Genomic DNA, 18,075 nt, shown 5'->3' on the forward strand with positions numbered 1-18,075 from the left:
TCTTTTTGATCTGAATCCATATTGACTGTCAGAGAGTAATTTATATTTATCTAAGAATTTGTCTAATCGTTTATTAAACAGGTTTTCTAGGATTTTGGAGAATTGTGGTAGTAAAGAAACAGGCCTGTAATTTGTGAAGTGGCGTCTATCCCCGGTTTTATACAGCGGCACAACTTTAGCTATTTTCATTTTGTTTGGCACTTTTCCCGTCTGAAATGATAAGTTGCAAATATATGTTAGAGGTCCTACAATTCCTTCAATGACCTTCTTGACGATTTTCATGTCAATATCATTACAATCAGTAGATGTTTTATATTTACACATGTGTACAATGTCAATTATTTCTTTTTCCTCCACTGATGTGAGGAACATTGAGTTAGGGTTCCTATCAATCAGGTTTTCACTACAGTCTACTGATGGCAGTGACTCAGGAATTTGTTCTGCCAGTTTTGGTCCAATATTTACAAAATAATGATTAAAGCTGTTGACCTTATCAGCAGTGTTTTCCATAATATTGCCATTATCGATAAAGTATTGTGGATAACTTTGTTGTCCAGAATTATTTTTAATGATACCGTTTAAAACATCCCATATTCCTTTCATATTATGTTTATTGTTGTTCAATATTTTACTATAATACTCCTTTCTACATACACGTATAATATTGGTCAACTTATTTTTGTATTTTTTATATTTATTTTCAGCATCTTTTGTTCTTTGTTTTAGGTATTCCCTATAGAGTGTATTTTTCTTTTTACATGCATTTTGTAAACCCTTAGTGAGCCATGGTCTATCTGAATATTTGTGCTTTCTGTTGTATTTTATTGTTGGACAGTTTTTATCGTACAACTCCATGAATATTCTTAAAAATATGCCATATGCAATATCAATATCAGCTTCTTTGTACACATTGTCCCAGTCCTGATTTAATAGATCGTTCTTAAATGCAGTCATCGTTTCTTCCGTCCTTACACGTCTGTATCTCAGTTGTTCTTCATGCTGATTTTTCTTATAATTAGTGTCATAAACTGCAAAAACTGGTAGGTGATCACTGATGTCATTAATTAATAATCCTCTCACAATGTTGTTTTCCATATTGTTAGTGAAAATATTGTCAAGTAAGGTGGCACAATGTGGTGTAATTCTACTAGGCCTGGTTATTTTAGGATGTAAACTCAAACTGTACATAGTGTTTAGGAATTCGTCGGTCATTTTATGCTTTTTTGGATTCAACAGGTCAATATTAAAATCACCACAGATAAACATAACTTTTTGATTTGTTTTAGAGAATATTTCCTCTATGAAGTCATTAAATACTTGAATACTAGAGCCAGGTGTTCTATATATACAGCTAATTATTACATTTTTTTCTTTTTCCTTATAAATTTCAATTGTTATACATTCTAGTAAATTATCAATTACAGTTGTCATACTTTCTACCACCTTGTAGTTTAGGTTTTTATCCACATACACAGCTACTCCCCCTCCACTCTTGTTCCTTCTATTTACAAAATTCACTTCATATCCCTCCAGTCCAAAGTCCATTCCTTTCTCCGCATTGATCCATGTTTCAGAAATGGCAATAATTCCAAATGGATTTGTCAACTCATTTAGATATTCCTTTATATTGTTGAAGTTGGCATACAGACTTCTGCTGTTAAAATGGATTATTGATAATTTATTTTCCGTGTTGATGGTGTGCTTAAACTGTTCATCAGTGAAGTAGCAGCAGTTACAGCTGATGTTGTAGAAGAAATTATTTTCCGGGTCTATATCCTTTTCTAAGTCTAGAACATTATGGTCTGTGTATCGAAATGTTCTCAGTTCCAGATTATCATAAAGAGAATTCCAATGAGTTATGTTGATATTGTTGCCGGATGCAGATGAAGTTCTTTTGGACTGTGCCATGTGTTGTGTTGTGTGTCACGTCACATGTGTATTCATACCTCCAGAGTAAGTTGACCTCAGTATTTGTCCAGCTCTTCCATATTTCTGATGACCAACACTTTGGCTTGTTCCGGTGTTCCATTGAGTTTAATGAATACTTTGCAGTTGGTGGTCCATGTATTTTGAATTTTTCCCTGTTTCTTCAAGTAACGTGCTTTCCTGGCAATGTCCGCATTTCTTTTTATCAGATGTTCGTTCATGAAGACATCGGATCCTTTCAGTTTCTTTCCTTGTTTTAACAGTGCTGTTTTCTGTTTTCTGTTTGCAAATCTCACAATGATGGCTGGTTTGTCACTGTCATTTTTTCGGGGTAGAGGGTGGCAAGCCTCAATGTTGTTATAATCCACTTCCACACCTTTGGACCGTAGAAAGGTAACCACTTGATGCTCCGTGGAGTTGACATCTTCCTCTCCTGGCCCTCCTACATTGTCAGTGGCGACCGCCCGGGCGTATGACCGGGGTTTGATGCGAAGCCCCGTGATGATAACATCGTTCATCCGGGTGTACTGCTCCAAATCCGCCACTCTGTTCTCCAGGTACGCCAGCCGCCGATCCTTCTCGGCGTTCTGGATGCGGAGAGCCTTAACTTCCTCGACCAGGTCCAGGATGGCTTTCTGCTGCAGTTTGACAGTAGAAATCTCCTCTGTCATAAACTCCAGCGACTTCTTAATATCGTCTCCTTCCTCGGCTGACAGAACTTTTTTCGGGCCCATGCTGAGAGACGCTCTTGTAGCTTTGCCGTGACGACCGGCTAGCTAGTTGATGCTCTTTACAGGAAGGATCAGAGCAGACTCTACCTGCTGAGGCGGCTGAGGTCATTTGGAGTACAGGGAGCGCTTTTAAAGACCTTCTATGACTCTGTGGTGGCATCCGTCATTTTTTACAGTGTTGTATGTTGGAGCAGCAGTTTATCGGCAGCTGAGAGGAAGAGGTTGGATAAACTCATCAGGAAGGCCAGCTCTGTTCTGGGATGCACCCTGGACCCAGTGCAGGTGGTGGGAGACAGAAGGACTCTGGCCAAAATAACATCTCTGATGGACAGAGTCTCCCACCCCATGCATGTAAATGTTGCTGAACTGCAGAGCTCCTTCAGTGAAAGACTACATCCTAGATGCATGAAGGAGCGTTTCTGTAGGTTCTTCCTCCCTGCAGCTGTCAGACTGTACAATCAAAACTGCTCCCAACAATCATAGATGTTTGCATCTGCGCTGTAACTGCAATAATTTAATCAACTGATTCGCACTACAACCTGGTTTGCCTCTTATCTGAAGTTATTTTTATTTAATAACTGTACAGTACTCTCTGTATATAGTAACCACTGTCCTTAATGTAAATATGTAAGAAAAATTGTGTATGTTTCTGTTCTGTGTCCTGTGTACTGTTTGTTATATATGTGTCTTTCTGGCTGCTGTTACAACCAAATTTCCCCTTGTGGGACAATTAAAGGATTATTCTATTCTATATAAGAAATGCATGTGTTGGTTTATTTATATGTCTGTATGTAGACATGTGTATTTAAAGTGGCATAGAAGGTTGCTGAAATGGTATTACTAATTTTTTCAGTTTTTATTTTTGTGTATTCTTTATTCATCCTTAATTTTTTCTTTTTTCCTATTATTTATGACATTTTATTTATTATCATTATTATTTATTTATTTATTTATTTTAATGTTGATATTACAGTCCTACAAAGTAAGTTGGGATATCTCTTCTTGGTAGTCCCAGGAGGTGTACAACATAGCCATGTCACCAGGTCACTGACTGACTTCTACACACAACATTAGTCATATACAATTGTAAATAAATATGCCATTACCAATGAGTTATTATTTAATTACACCAGTTACGCAACAAACAGGCCCCCTGTGACAAAGTGGCTAGGACAGAATTCATTTGCCATTTGTCACTTGCGTATATTGTTATTTTGTGTTCTGTTATTTTACAGTCAGCCATAATGCTTTAATTTAGACATTGCTGGTGTAACTTCTCTTAACACACAATATCCCGGGTTTTGTTTGTGGTAGCAGTAGTTACATCCTTTACATCCATGCATGTGTTTTAAAGCAAACACTACTAACCATCAGATCATCTGAATTTTCTTCTGTTTACAGGCACATGTCTGGTAAATTATGTTTCTTTATGTTGCTTTGGTTATACTTACCATAGTGTCCATGTTGTGCATTCAGGTCCTATATGTGAGACAGGTGTATGGGAAGGGCCGCCCACTACTTCCTGTTTATATAGGGTCATGAGGTCAATGATTGCATCACTGGGTGCAACCAAATGGAGGGTTTTTCATTTTGTATAGTATTGTTTGTTTTCTTTAAAGTAGCCTTTTGAGTTATATTGCATGCAGTGTTTTACTTTACAAACTATTTAGTTGAGTAAATGAGTTTGTCAGTTTCATGCATGACTTTATTCCTGTTCTTTGTTTAGAATTTTGTTATTTGGTTTGACCTATTTTGTTTCAATGGTAGGGACTAACGAGGTCAGGTGTGGGCAAAGTCTTGTATAAAGCCAGTGGGATTTTTGCATGCCTGAGTGATTGTTTTATGGTAAAAGGGAGATGCCAGCAATAAAGTATGCTTAAAAAGAACTTCAATTGTCTGCTAATTCTATTTACTTATCACCTTCCTTGCTGCTTAAGTTATGCTACATCACACCCCCTCACTGAAACACTGACAATGCTGAAAAGAAATGATGTTGGTTAAAAAGTAAGATGTAAGTAACATGTAAAACTAAGAATTTGATTTAATTATATGTGTATCAAAAATCTTTGATGGGAACCTAAAAGTCCCATGATAGTATTTCCTATTTGTTTTTCCTGATTTAAAAGAGAGAGAGAGAGAGAGAGAGAGAGAGAGAATAGCGGATTAAAGTGTGTTTAAAAATTAAGAGTCTTTAATTGAAGCTTCCTCAGTTTATCATGATAGACTTCAAAAGAACTTGCTTCAGAAGGAAAAAGGTGATATTAATGTTATTTTTTAATAACAATAGTATTTTAAATCATTTTAAATATCAGAATCACTTAGACTTAGATTTTTATCTGAATTATCCAATACAACACAAACATAATACATACAATACAAGAATAAGATACATACAACAAATATATTTAAATATTGACTGGTAAAAGTGACTGGTAATCATACAGGATATTTTCACACATCTTATATTTCCAGTATGCCAGGTGAGGTGATGCTATGTTGAGTATCACTTCTTTTCTTTCACAGTCAGATTCTTAAGCTGAGGAGATGCTTTATGGATAAAAAAAAAAACTTTGTCTCACTGATATGTCTAACTTATATTATGACTTTATCTCTTACATTATAAATTGACACCCAATGACCTTCGTCAGAAATTATGTTCAAATCTATACTGATTGATTACATAAAGGTTCATTTTAGCTTTAGTTACTTCTAAATCATACTATGAGTGCTCTTCATCAGAAGTTCCTCGTGGATTTTCTGTTGTAAAAATCATTTTTCATACCCAGTCACAGGAGACATTTCCTCAAGTTATTTCACAAAAGCATCAGCGCAGATGTTATTGCTGGCCTGACAGAAGCCATGACAGCAGCACCATACAGGAGGCAGTGAGGAGACTGATCTTGTGGCTCACTCCATGTGACACTTTTGTAAATGTTGACAAAAAGAGAAAAAAAATGCATTGCTTTCAGAAACTGTTCTAAAATATAGAAACATGTTTGACATGATTGTATTAAATATATCTTACGTGTGCCGTTCACAAATATAGAACTGGTTTCAATGTCGAAGGGTGTTATCTTGGCTGCATCAATCAAAACTTGCGCAATCTCATTTGCATTAGGGACCAGTGACAATGCAAATCCAATGTCCATGTCATTGACAATGGACCCATTACTGCAAAAGAAATAACCCCAAACTTTTTTTTAACTTTATTTAGTTTAAATATTTGTGAAATCGTATACCATAAACAATATACCTGAATGCAGTCACAGTGATGAAGCGGAATGAAGGAAATCTTTCCTGGTAGAAAGGTTCAAGCTGCAGAAATATAAATAAACACACTGTAAGTATGTATGCATTGCTTTTTGGGCTTGTGCTCCTTCACTTCCATGTCATTTGTGATATGTTATTTGCACTATGTAATATCATAGTGCAATTAATATTTCATATTTTCTTTCTGTTCATCCAGCTGCCCATTTTTTGAATGGTTAGCACATAATGAATATGTCACAGGTCACATTTATGCTTTATCTTTTTTCTTTGATCTCTTAGAAATCATGGCATTCAGTTGGTAAAAATAGAAACCCCAGCAGTATTTACTGTGGAGTTTTAGCTCAGTTATATGGTGCAAATATTTTTCCACATTGTTTATTGGATATAATGTATATGATTTTTTTTTTTAGCTCAGTCTGTATAATATTAGTAACAACGGAAAAATTGTTGACTTTAGAAAGGAGACCTGAACTAGGGCTGGGTATCGTCACTGATTTCTAGAATCGATTCAATTCCGATTCACAAGGTCCCGAATCGATTCGATCCACAATTCGATTTAATTCGATTCTATTCAATTTGAATCTGGGAAATTTTGACAGAAATATTATAATTCAGATCAGTACATTTACATATTTTTGTATCTATAAAAAGGAAGCTGACACACGCAAGACTTTATCAAAGGTGTGAGCATCACAGCAGATGCCTTTGTGTCAAAGTAGCTGAAGATAAAACACAGAAAAACATGAAGGTGGTTTTCCTGGCCTGGGATTTTATAAAAATATTCTGCAGTACATCAGAAATGAAAGAAAACCATTAATCAACACATGCTGTGCATCGTGGTCGAAGCAAAATAGTAAAAGTAAGAGTGAATTCATGATGATGATGATGGATCTTCTTTTGCTGCTGGTTCGGTCAAACTAACAGCTTTAGAATCAGCGCCGACAGATCAGAATCAGCAAGCTGTCGGCTTTCAGCCCCGACCGTGAGAAAGGCGACATCTAACTGATTCTGATCCGCGGGTCGCGCTGTGTGTTTAAGTCTTTGTGCAGAATCCGTGTTCCTGCTCTCATTTACTGTCTTAGCTGTTTGGTGGTTGTTGAAATTTTGTGAGATTTCACCTGAGATTCTGGCATTTCGGGCAAAATAAATTTATATTAAAAAATCAATTCAGAATTTTAATGAATCGATTTTACGTTATCCAAGCCAGAATCGATTTTAATCGATAAATCGATTATAAAAACCCACCCCTAACCTGAACGTAGGGATAGAAAAAGGACTAGCATATCATTTGTTTGCTTTTTTAAGGTATGCCACAGAAATACTGTTATGTGACTTTATCTAAAAATTATGCAATTAATTAGAATACAGGCATTTAAATATTGTTCAACTTGAAGAAAACAAACTTACTGCTGTCCTTATCAGTGTAGCTCGTTGTTTAAACGCTGTGGATGATGAAGTCAGCAAGTCAGTCGTAAATATCCCTTTAACAGATCTGAATTTCACCGCCAGTATTTTGACTGGCTCAGCAGTTGTTACAGTTGTAGTGGTTGTAGGGTTCACAGTTGTAGTTGAAGCTGTAGTTGTATTTGTTACAGATGTGGTGATTGTAAGATTTGTTGTGGTTGCATTTGTAGGTGTAGTCACTGATGTTGTGGTGCTCACCGTAGTTGTAGTTGAAGCTGTTGTAAATGCCAATAAAGGAAACAAGGTGTTGCTTTAACAAACAGTTCTGAGACATCATGAGTTTTAAATATGATCTTATCAAATATTGTTTACCTAAATCACTGACTGAACGGTCTGTTGTTTTTTATACATATTAAATCTCATTTAAAGTGTATCGCATGAAATTGTTATCTTTGAGTTTTTTGAGAAAATTATTATATAAATAACTACATGGGTTTTTATGTCACAAACAAAACTGTATAATAATCTATCCATCCATCCATCCATCCACTTCTCCTTTTTAGGGTCGCGGGGGGCGCTGGAGCCTATCCCAGCTGTCATAGGGCGAGAGGCGGGGTACACCCTGGACAGGTCGCCAGTCTGTCGCAGGGCCAACACACAGAGACAGACAACCATTCGCACTCACATTCACACCTAGTGAAAATTTGGATTTTCCAGTTAACCTATCCCCACAAGCTGCATGTATTTGGACCGTGGGAGGAAGCCGGAGTACCCGGAGGGAACCCACACAAACACGGGGAGAACATGCAAACTCCACACAGAAAGACCCCGGCCTGATTTTGGAATTGAACTCAGGACCTTCTTGCTGTGCGGCAACAGTGCTAACCACCGTGCCACTGTGCTGACTGTATATTAATAATAATAATAATAATATAGAAAATATATTGTTATTATTATTATTATGTATAATAATAATAATAATAACAATATATTTTATATGAGGGCACCTTTCTAAAACCCAAGGTCACCTTACAAAGAGAAAAATATATCAATAAAACAGTAGATTAAAATAGATTAAAATAAATTAAAATACAAAAAACAACAAATAAAAAGAAAAAACAAGATTTGACAGCAATTAAGATATTATTAAAGCGAGTAAGCCGGTTTAAACATGTGGGTTTTCAACTGTGACTTAAATAAGAGAAGGTAATCTATATTTCTTAAGACTGAAGGAAGTGAGTTCCAGAGCCAAAGACCAGAGTGACTGAAAGCTCTGTTCCCCATAGTGATAAGACGAGCAGATGGAACAACAAGAGGAGTGGCAGATGAAGATCTGAGAGAGTAGGAAACAGTGATGATATGAAGCAGATCACAGAGATCTGAGAGTAATCGATCCGGGAAGTAATAAGACTATGGACAAGGATGGCAGCAGCATGGGGAGTAAGGAAGGGATGAAGTCGGTTAATGTTACGTAAGTGAAAGTATGCAGACCGGGTTACGTAATTAATGTGAGACTGAAATGAGAGAGTACTGTCGAATATGACACCCAAACTCTTTACCTGCGGGGAAGGAAGGATTGGGGAATTTTCAATATTATTGGAGAGACTGTGAGATTTGATTAAGATAGAGGTTATGCCAACGAGGAAAACTTCTGTTTTATTACTGTTAAGTTTGAGAAAATTGGATGAGAGCCATGATCTAATCTCCATAAGACAGTTTAGGGGAGATAGGTGGGAGCGATGAATTAATTATGTATATGATGTGAGAAATGAATCTGTGTATTGCCTTGTTCAAAATGAATCCTTCAGGAGTGACATGTGTGACTTCTGTTTACTTACTGTTTACTTGGGTTGCTACGACAGATGTGGCATTAATAGTTAATGTGAAGTTGTTGGGCTTAGACACAGCTTCTACTAAGGTTTTTGCAACATCTGCAGCCTGTGGGATTTCTGCAGGTGTTATCGTGTTGTTAAACACAACTTCCACTTCTGCTTCAGTATTAGATGCTCGTGTTCTGGTCCCAGCTTGTCTAAATGAAGAAAAAAAATTTTTAAATTTAATATCCTAAATGAACACTATTTTTAGTCATTGTCGATAATAAGATTAGTGTTGTTAAGAATGAACAAAAGTGAAAATCTTACCTAAATGCTATGACAATAACATGGCTGAAGAGTAAACCATATCGAGCTCTATAGATGAATTTATACTGTGCAAAACAAACAAGTAGAAAATTAATTAATTCAGATGTCGTTGTTTTAACAAAACTTGTGAATACATCTCAGTATTTAACTCACCATTACTACCACTTGTGCCTCAAGTGCCTTAAATTGTGGACTGGTTGTATTAGTGAGTGCATCTTCAAAGGGTGTAACCAAAACGGCTACTAGAATAAAAACTGGTCCACGGACCACTGCCATTGTTGCTGTCGTTGTTGTTGTTGTTGTTGACTTCGTTGTTGTTGTTGGAGTTGTTGTTATTGTTGTTGGCTTTGTTGTTGTTGTTGGCATTGTTGTTGTTGCTGTTGTTGTACTTGTTGGGTTGGTGTTTGTAAGATTTGTTGTGGTTGCATTTGTAGGTGTAGTCAGCATTGGTGTTGAAGTGTTCACAGGTGTAGTTGAAACTGTTGTAGGCCTTGTAGTTGTATTTGTTACAGTTGTGGTGTTTGTAAGATTTGTTGTGGTTGCGTTTGTAGGGCTAGTGATCATTGGTGTTGTAGCGTTCACAGGTGTAGTTGAAGCTGTTGTAGACACTGTAGTTGTATTTGTTACAGGTGTGGTGTTTGTAAGATTTTTTGTGATTGCGTTTGTAGCTCCTGTCAGCATTGATGGTGTAGTGTTCACAGGTGTAGTTGAAGCTGTTGTAAGCCCTGTAGTTGTAGTTGTTACAGGTGTGGTGTTTGTAAGATTTTTTGTGATTGCGTTTGTAGCTCCTGTCAGCATTGATGGTGTAGTGTTCACAGGTGTAGTTGAAGCTGTTGTAAGCCCTGTAGTTGTAGTTGTTACAGGTGTGGTGTTTGTAAGATTTGTTGTGGTTGCGTTTGTAGCTGCCGTCAGCATTGATGTTGTAGTGTTCACAGGTGTAGTTGAAGCTGTTGTAAGCCCTGTAGTTGTATTTGTTCCTGGTGTGGTGTTTGTAAGATTAGTTGTGGTTGCGTTTGTAGCTCCTGTCAGCATTGACGTTGTAGTGTTCACAGTTGTAGTTGAAGCTGTTGTAAGCCCTGTAGTTGTATTTGTTACAGGTGTGGTGTTTGTAAGATTTGTTGTGGCTGCGTTTGTAGCTGCAGTCAGCATTGATGTTGTAGTGTTCACAGGTGTAGTTGAAGCTGTTGTAGACACTGTATTTGTATTTGTAAGATTTGTTGTGGTTGCGTTTGTAGCTCCTGTCAGCATTGACGTTGTAGTGTTCACAGGTGTAGTTGAAGCTGTTGTAGACACTGTAGTTGTGTTTGTTACACGTGTGGTGTTTGTAAGATTTGCTGTGGTTGCATTTGTATCTGTAATCATTGATGTTGTAGTGCTCACAGTTGTAGTTGAAACCACTGTAAATGTAAAGAAAAGGAAACAGGTGTCACTTAAATGTCACAGTTCTGACATATTGTGAATTTAAAATATGATAATATTCAGTATTACTTACCAGGGTCACTGACAGTAACATTGGTAATGTTGAAGACCGTTATGTTTGGAGCTGCATTAATCAAAACATTTGCAATGTCAGTGTTATTAGGCACTGCTGTAGATGCAAACCGAATGTCAATATCAGTGATGATGGATCCGTTTCTGCAGAATGAATAAACCAAACATCGTTTTACTTGCATTAATTTATTATGTATTATATATTATATGGAATCTGCAAACAAAAAATAAATTACCGGAATCCAGTCACTATCATTGAGAGGTATGAAGGAAACGTTGTCTTATAGATAGGTTCAAGCTACAGAAACACACACAATCAAAGATCTGTCAGTACGAATCCATGCAATTAACCATTGCTTGACTTGAAGATCAAAACTTACTGTTGTCACTGTCATGGAGGATCTTTCTGTAAACGCTGGAGATGATGAGTTCAGCAAGTTGTCTGTAAATGCCTCTCCAATTGATGTGAACTTCAACTGCTTTGTTATAACTGGCTCAGCAGTTGTAGTTGTTACAAGTGTAGAAAACAAAGAGCAAGCAATTGACAACAAAGTAATTTTCATAAACACACAATGCTTTTTATATATATATACATTGTAAATCCCGTCAAAGGTAGCCTTTCTTATGAGTAGCACATTAAAAAATTAAGTGGGGGTCGGGGATTGGGGGGGGGCACACACACAGATGTTAATATTTGATGTTAAATATAAATAGTTGTATTGACTTGTTTCAAAAACAATCTTTCAGGAGTGACAAGTGTGACTTCTGTTTACTCACTGTTTACTTGGGTTGCTACGACAAATGTTGTATCAACAGAGAGATTGAAAGTGTTGTTGGGATTAGACACAGCTGTGACTAACGTTTGTTCAACATCTTTAGCCTCTGGGATTTCTGCAGGTGTTATGGTGTTGTTAAACACAACCTCGACTTCTGCTTCAGTATCAGATGCTCGTGTTCTGGTCCCAGCTTGTCTGAATGAAAAAAAGAAAGAAAAAAACGTAAATTTTTTATTAAATATCCTAAATTAACACTATTTTTAGTCATTATTGATAATAAGATTAGTGTTGATATAAATGAACAAAAGTAAATACCTTACCTGAATGCTATGACAATAACATGGCTGAAGAGTAAACCATATCGAGCTCTATAGATGATTTCATACTGTGCAAAACAAACAAGTAGAAAATTAATTAATTCAGATGTCGTTGTAATCAGCTGGAAATTTAACAAAACTTGTGAATACATCTCAGTATTTAACTCAGTATTTATACTGTGCAAAGCAAAGTAGAAATTAATTAATTAATTCAAATGTAGTTATAATCAGCTGGAATTTTTAAAGCACTTGAAAATCATTCTTAGTATTTTACCCACCACCACAACCACTTGCACTGCAAGTGCCTGAAATTGTGGACTGGTTTTATCTTCGAGTTGAGGCACATAGGGTGTAACCAAAACTGCTGTAAGAACAACAACTGGTGCACGAACTACCGGCACTGCTGTTGTTGCTGCTGTTGTTGGCTTTGTTGTTGTTGTTGTTGGTGTTGTTGTTGGCTTTGTTGTTGTTAATGCTGCTCTTGTTGTTGTTGTTGTTGTTGCTGCTGTTGTTGTTGGCTTTGTTGTTGTTGTTGTTGTTGTTGGCTTTGTTGTTGTTGCTGCTGTTGTTGTTGGCTTTGTTGTTGTTGTTGCTGTTGTTGTTGCTGCTGTTGTTGTTGGCTTTGTTGTTGTTGTTGCTGTTGTTGTTGTTGCTGTTGGCTTTGTTGTTGTTGTTGCTGTTGTTGTTGGTGTTGTTGTTGGCTGTGTTGTTGTTGTTGTTGCTGTTGTTGTTGGCTTTGTTGTTGTTAATGCTGTTCTTGTTGTTGTTGTTGTTGCTGCTGTTGTTGTTGGCTTTGTTGTTGTTGTTAATGCTGTTCTTGTTGTTGTTGTTGTTGCTGCTGTTGTTGTTGGCTTTGTTGTTGTTGTTGCTGCTGTTGTTGTTGGCTTTGTTGTTGTTGTTGCTGCTGTTGTTGTTGGCTTTGTTGTTGTTGTTGCTGTTGTTGTTGGCTGTGTTGTTGTTGCTGCTGTTGTTGTTGTTGGCTTTGTTGTTGTTGTTGCTGCTGTTGTTGTTGGCTTTGTTGTTGTTTTCGCCTTTGTTGTTGGCTTTGTTGTTGATTCCGCCGTTGTTGTTGGCTTTGTTGTTGTTGCTGCTGTTGTTGTTGGCTGTGTTGTTGTTGCTGCTGTTGTAGTTGGCTTTGTTGTTGTTGGCTTTGTTGTTGTTGCTGCTGTTGTTGTTGGCTTTGTTGTGTTTGTTGCTGTTGTTGTTGGCTGTGTAGTTGTTGTTGCTGCTGTCGTTGTTGGCTTTGTTGTTGTTGTTGTTATTGCTGTTGTTGTTGCTGTTGTTGTTGGCTTTGTTATTGTTGTTGCTGTTGTTGTTGGCTGTGTTGTTGTTGTTGCTGTGTTTGTTGGCTGTGTTGTTGTTGCTGCTGTCGTTGTTGGCTTTATTGTTGTTGCTGCTGTTGTCGTTGTATTTGTTGTTGTTGTTTTTGTTGCTATTGTTGTTGACTTTGTTCTTGTTACTGTGTCAGTTGTGGTGATAGCTGCAGTTAAACCTTCAGTTGTTGTTGAATCTGTAGTTGCTGTAGTTTCTGTAGTTGCAGTTGAACCTTCAGTTGTTGTTGATGTTGTACTTGTTGTTGTACCTTCAGTTGTTGTTGATGCTCTTAATTCTGTAGTTCCAGTTGAACCTTCAGTTGCTGTTGAGGTTGTAGTTCCAGTTGAACCTTCAGTGGTTGTTGATGCTGTGGTTGCTGTTGTTTCCGTAGTTGAAGTTGATCCTACAGTTGTTGTTGAACCTGTAGCTGCAGTTGTACCTTCAGTAGTTGTTGAAGCTGTAGTTGCTTCAGAAACTGTTGTTGCTTTTGTTTCTATAGTTCCAGTCAAACCTTCAGTTGTTATTGATTCTGTTCTTGCAGTTGTACCTTTAGTAGTTGTTGATGGTGTATTTGCTGTTTTAACTTCAGTTGTTGTTAAGGCTGTGGTTGCTGTTGTACCTTCAGTTTTGGCTGATGCTGTAGCTGCTGTTGTTGAAGTTGTAACTTCCGTTGTTGTTGATGCTGTAGTTGCTGTTGTTTCTGTAGTTGCAGTTGAACCTTCAGTTGTTGTTGATGCTGAAGTTTCTTTTGTTTCTGAAGTTTCAGTTGTACTTTCAGTAGTTGTTGATGGCGTAGTCGCTGTTGTGCCTTCAGTTGTTGTAAAGGCTGTGGTTGCCATTGTAACTTCAGTTGTTGTTGACGCTCTAGTTGCTGTTGTTTCTGTAGTTGCAGTTGAACCTTCAGTTGTTGTTGATGCTGTAGTTGCTGTTGTTTCTGTAGTTGCACTTGAACCCTCAGTTGTTGTTGATGCTCCCGTTTCTGTAGTTGTAGTTGAACCTTCAGTTGTCGTTGAATCTGTAGTTACTGTTTTTTCTGTAGTTCTAGTTGAACCTTCAGTTGTTGTGGATGCTGAAGTTGCTGTTGTTTCTCTACTTTCAGTTGTACCTTCAGTAGTTGTTGATGGTGTAGTTGCTGTTGGGCCTTCAGTTGTTGTTAAGGCTGCGGTTGCTGTTGTTTCTGTAATTGCAGTTGAACCTTCAGTTGTTGTTTGTGCCGTAATGACTGTTGTACCTTCAGTTGTTGTTGATTCTGTAGTTTCTTCAGATACTGTAGTTGGAGTTGTACCTTCAGTTGTTGTTGATGCTGTGGTTGCTGATGTACCTTCAGTTGCTGTTGTTTCTGTAGTTGCAGTTGAACCTTCAGCTGTTGTTGATGCTGTAGTTGCTGTTGTTTCTGTAGTTGCAGTTGAAACTTCAGGTTTTGTTGATGCTGTAGTTGCTGTTGTTTCTGCAGATTCAGTTGTACCTTCAGTAGTTGTCGATGCTGTTGTTTCTGTAGTTCTAGTTGAACCTTCAGTTGTTGTTTGTGCCGTAATGACTGTTGTACCTTCAGTTGTTGATGCTGTAGTTGCTGTTGTTTCTGTATTTGCTGTTGAACCTTCAGTTGTTGTTGATGCTGTAGTTGCTGTTGTTTCTGTAGTTGCACTTGAACCCTCAGTTGTTGTTGATGCTCCCGTTTCTGTAGTTGTAGTTGAAACCTCAGTTGTTGTTGAATCTGTAGTTACTGTTTTTTCTATAGTTTCAGTTGTACCTTCAGTAGTTGTTGATGGTGTAGTTGCTGTTGTGCCTTCAGTTGTTGTTGATGCTGTAGTTGCTGTTGTTTCTGTAATTGCAGTTGAACCTTCAGTTGTTGTTAATGCTGTAGTTGCTGTTGTCTCTGTAGTTGCAGTTGAACCTTCAGTTGTTGTTTGTGCCGTAATGACTGTTGTACCTTCAGTTGTTGTTGATTCTGTAGTTTCTTCAGATACTGTAGTTGGAGTTGTACCTTCAGTTGTTGCTGATGCTGTAGTTGCTGTTGTTTCTGTAGTTGCAGTTGAACCTTCAGTTGTTGTTTGTGCCGTAATGACTGTTGTACCTTCAGTTGTTGTTGATTCTGTAGTTTCTTCAGATACTGTAGTTGGAGTTGTACCTTCAGTTGTTGTTGATGCTGTAGTTGCTGTTGTCTCTGTAGTTGCAGTTGAACCTTCAGTTGTTGTTTGTGCCGTAATGACTGTTGTACCTTCAGTTGTTATTGATTCTGTAGTTTCTTCAGATACTGTAGTTGGAGTTGTACCTTCAGTTGTTGTTGATGCTGTAGTTGCTGTTGTTTCTGTAGTTGCAGTTGAACCTTCAGTTGTTGTTTGTGCCGTAATGACTGTTGTACCTTCAGTTGTTGATGCTGTAGTTGCTGTTGTTTCTGTATTTGCTGTTGAACCTTCAGTTGTTGTTGATGCTGTAGTTGCTGTTGTTTCTGTAGTTGCACTTGAACCCTCAGTTGTTGTTGATGCTCCCGTTTCTGTAGTTGTAGTTGAAACCTCAGTTGTTGTTGAATCTGTAGTTACTGTTTTTTCTGTAGTTTCAGTTGTACCTTCAGTAGTTGTTGATGGTGTAGTTGCTGTTGTGCCTTCAGTTGTTGTTAAGGCTGTGGTTGCTGTTGTACCTTCAGTTGTTGTTAAGGCTGTGGTTGCTGTTGTTTCTGTAATTGCAGTTGAACCTTCAGTTGTTGTTAATGCTGTAGTTGCTGTTGTCTCTGTAGTTGCAGTTGAACCTTCAGTTGTTGTTTGTGCTGTAATGACTGTTGTACCTTCAGTTGTTGTTGATTCTGTAGTTTCTTCAGATACTGTAGTTGGAGTTGTACCTTCAGTTGTTGTTGATGCTGTAGTTGCTGTTGTTTCTGTAGTTGCAGTTGAACCTTCAGTTGTTGTTGATGCTGTAGTTGCTGTTGTTTCTTTAGTTGCAGTTGAACCCTCAGTTGTTATTGATGCTCCCGTTTCTGTAGTGTCAGTTGAACCTTCAGTTGTTGTTTGTGCCGTAATGACTGTTGTTTCTGCAGTTTCAGTTGTACCTTCAGTAGTTGTCGATGCTGTTGTTTCTGTAGTTGCAGTTGAACCTTCAGTTGTTGTTTGTGCCGTAATGACTGTTGTTTCTGCAGTTTCAGTTGTACCTTCAGTAGTTGTCGATGCTGTTGTTTCTGTAGTTCTAGTTGAACCTTCAGTTGCTGTTTGTGCCGTAATGATTGTTGTTTCTGCAGTTTCAGTTGTACCTTCAGTAGTTGTCGATGCTGTTGTTTCTGTAGTTGCAGTTGAACCTTCAGTTGTTGTTTGTGCCGTAATGACTGTTGTATCTTCAATTGTTGATGCTGTAGTTTCTTCACATACTGTAGTTGGAGTTTTACCTTCACCTGTTGTTGATGCTGTAGTTGCTGTTGTTTCTGTATTTGCTGTTGAACCTTCAGTTGTTGTTGATGCTGTTGTTTCTGTAGTTGCAGTTGAACCCTCAGTTGTTGATGATGCTCCCGTTTCTGTAGTTGTAGTTGAACCTTCAGTTGTTGTTGAATCTGTAGTTACTGTTTTTTCTGCAGTTGCAGTTGAACCTTCAGTAGTTGTTGATGGTGTAGTTGCTGTTGTGTCTTCAGTTGTTGTTAAGGCTGTGGTTGCTGTTGTTTCTGTAATTGCAGTTGAACCTTCAGTTGTTGTTAAGGCTGTGGTTGCTGTTGTTTCTGTAGTTCCAGTTGAACCTTCAGTTGTTGTTTGTGCCGTAATGACAGTTGTTGTTGATGCTGTAGTTTCTTCAGATGCTGTAGTTGCAGTTAAACCTCCAGTTGCTGTTGTTTCTGTAGTTGAAGTTGAACATTCAGTTGATGTTGATGTAGTTTCTTCAGATAATGTAGTTGCAGTTGAACCTTCAGAACCACAGTTTTGTGCAACAGTTGGTGTAGTAGCAAGCTCAATTGCCACTATTTGTGAAAAGTAGACAGATGATTACACTTAACACACATGCTACTGAAAACACATGCATATGTATGTATATATAGATATTTATGAATTTAGATAGATAGATAGATAGATAGATAGATAGATAGATAGATAATCTATAATAGATAATAGATCATGCTACCATACGCCAAACTGATCAAGAAGAAGAAAAACACTTAAAAGAAGCTGTTAATCGACATGATATGAAAGCATGTTACTACACAATATGTTCAGATGTTACTAAAATATGACAAATTAAAATCTGAAAAGCTAATAACTGAAAAGTGTGGCATATTGTGTATGTATGTATTTTTATTTTATTTTATTTTTTTAAGAGCTGCATTCTAATTTTTGTAAAATAATCAGTTACTTACCCAGAATGGTTAACAAAACGGTCAATGTTCGACAAGCCCCCATTACAGCCTCATGTACCTGAAATATTTGAGAATATGAATGTTTGTTATAAATTGATGTGGAAGTATTTATGCATTGACATAGCTTTTATTTATACTCTCTCCCTCTTCAGACACACTCCCACTGCATGTTTGGAATCATCATCATGCTGAAAGTTGAAGTTGTTTCCAGTCAAATGCTCTTCACATTGATCTAAAACACCACAGCCCCTAAGCGTTTTTTTTTTTTTTTTTTTTTTTGTTGTTGTTGTTTTTGAAGCATGTCTTTTTTTAGGCCTGTAACCTATACTTTTGTCCTCCATTTTTTTTCCAAATGTTTAAAGAACACACGTCATACGA

At 37.4% G+C, this 18,075-nt stretch overlaps 2 protein-coding genes across 2 annotated transcripts; both read right to left on the reverse strand.

Moving 5' to 3' along the window:
• Positions 1-1,906: 1,906 nt before the first annotated feature.
• Positions 1,907-2,662, reverse strand: LOC146714977 (uncharacterized). The gene has a single exon (XM_085451333.1). The coding sequence runs from the start codon at positions 2,658-2,660 to the stop codon at positions 1,965-1,967; it is 696 nt and encodes a 231-aa protein (XP_085307459.1). The 5' UTR covers positions 2,661-2,662; the 3' UTR covers positions 1,907-1,964.
• A 2,251-nt stretch (positions 2,663-4,913) lies between these two features.
• On the reverse strand, positions 4,914-14,269 carry LOC146714978 (uncharacterized). Its single transcript, XM_085440715.1, has 14 exons — positions 13,145-14,269; positions 12,335-12,757; positions 12,060-12,124; positions 11,741-11,934; positions 11,344-11,453; positions 11,200-11,261; positions 10,965-11,107; positions 9,626-10,869; positions 9,473-9,537; positions 9,170-9,360; positions 7,335-7,606; positions 5,911-5,972; positions 5,683-5,828; positions 4,914-5,579 (listed from the first exon to the last, which is right to left on the reverse strand). The coding sequence occupies exons 1-14, from the start codon at positions 14,207-14,209 to the stop codon at positions 5,494-5,496; spliced, it is 4,128 nt and encodes a 1,375-aa protein (XP_085296841.1). The 5' UTR covers positions 14,210-14,269; the 3' UTR covers positions 4,914-5,493.
• Between the last annotated feature and the right edge of the window lie 3,806 nt (positions 14,270-18,075).

This window comes from Copadichromis virginalis, linkage group LG3, assembly GCF_057382275.1.
Source record: "Copadichromis virginalis isolate Kocher_CV1m ecotype Utaka linkage group LG3, C_Virginalis_male_GT1.1, whole genome shotgun sequence".
In the NCBI taxonomy this organism is placed as follows: Eukaryota; Metazoa; Chordata; class Actinopteri; order Cichliformes; family Cichlidae; genus Copadichromis; species Copadichromis virginalis.

Bases quoted from the DNA above. Each gene is read 5' to 3' on its own strand.
- LOC146714977 (XM_085451333.1), bottom strand. From the start codon at position 2,660: ATGGGCCCGAAAAAAGTTCTGTCAGCCGAGGAAGGAGACGATATTAAG.
- LOC146714978 (XM_085440715.1), bottom strand. From the start codon at position 14,209: ATGGCAACCACAGCCTTTACAACAACTGAAGGCACAACAGCGACTACG. The intron at 10,870-10,964 runs GTAAGTAATACT...TTACATTTACAG, and splicing joins TGTTACTGTCAGTGACCCTG to TGGTTTCAACTACAACTGTG. The intron at 5,580-5,682 runs GTAAGATATATT...CATTTACAAAAG, and splicing joins TATATTTGTGAACGGCACAC to TGTCACATGGAGTGAGCCAC.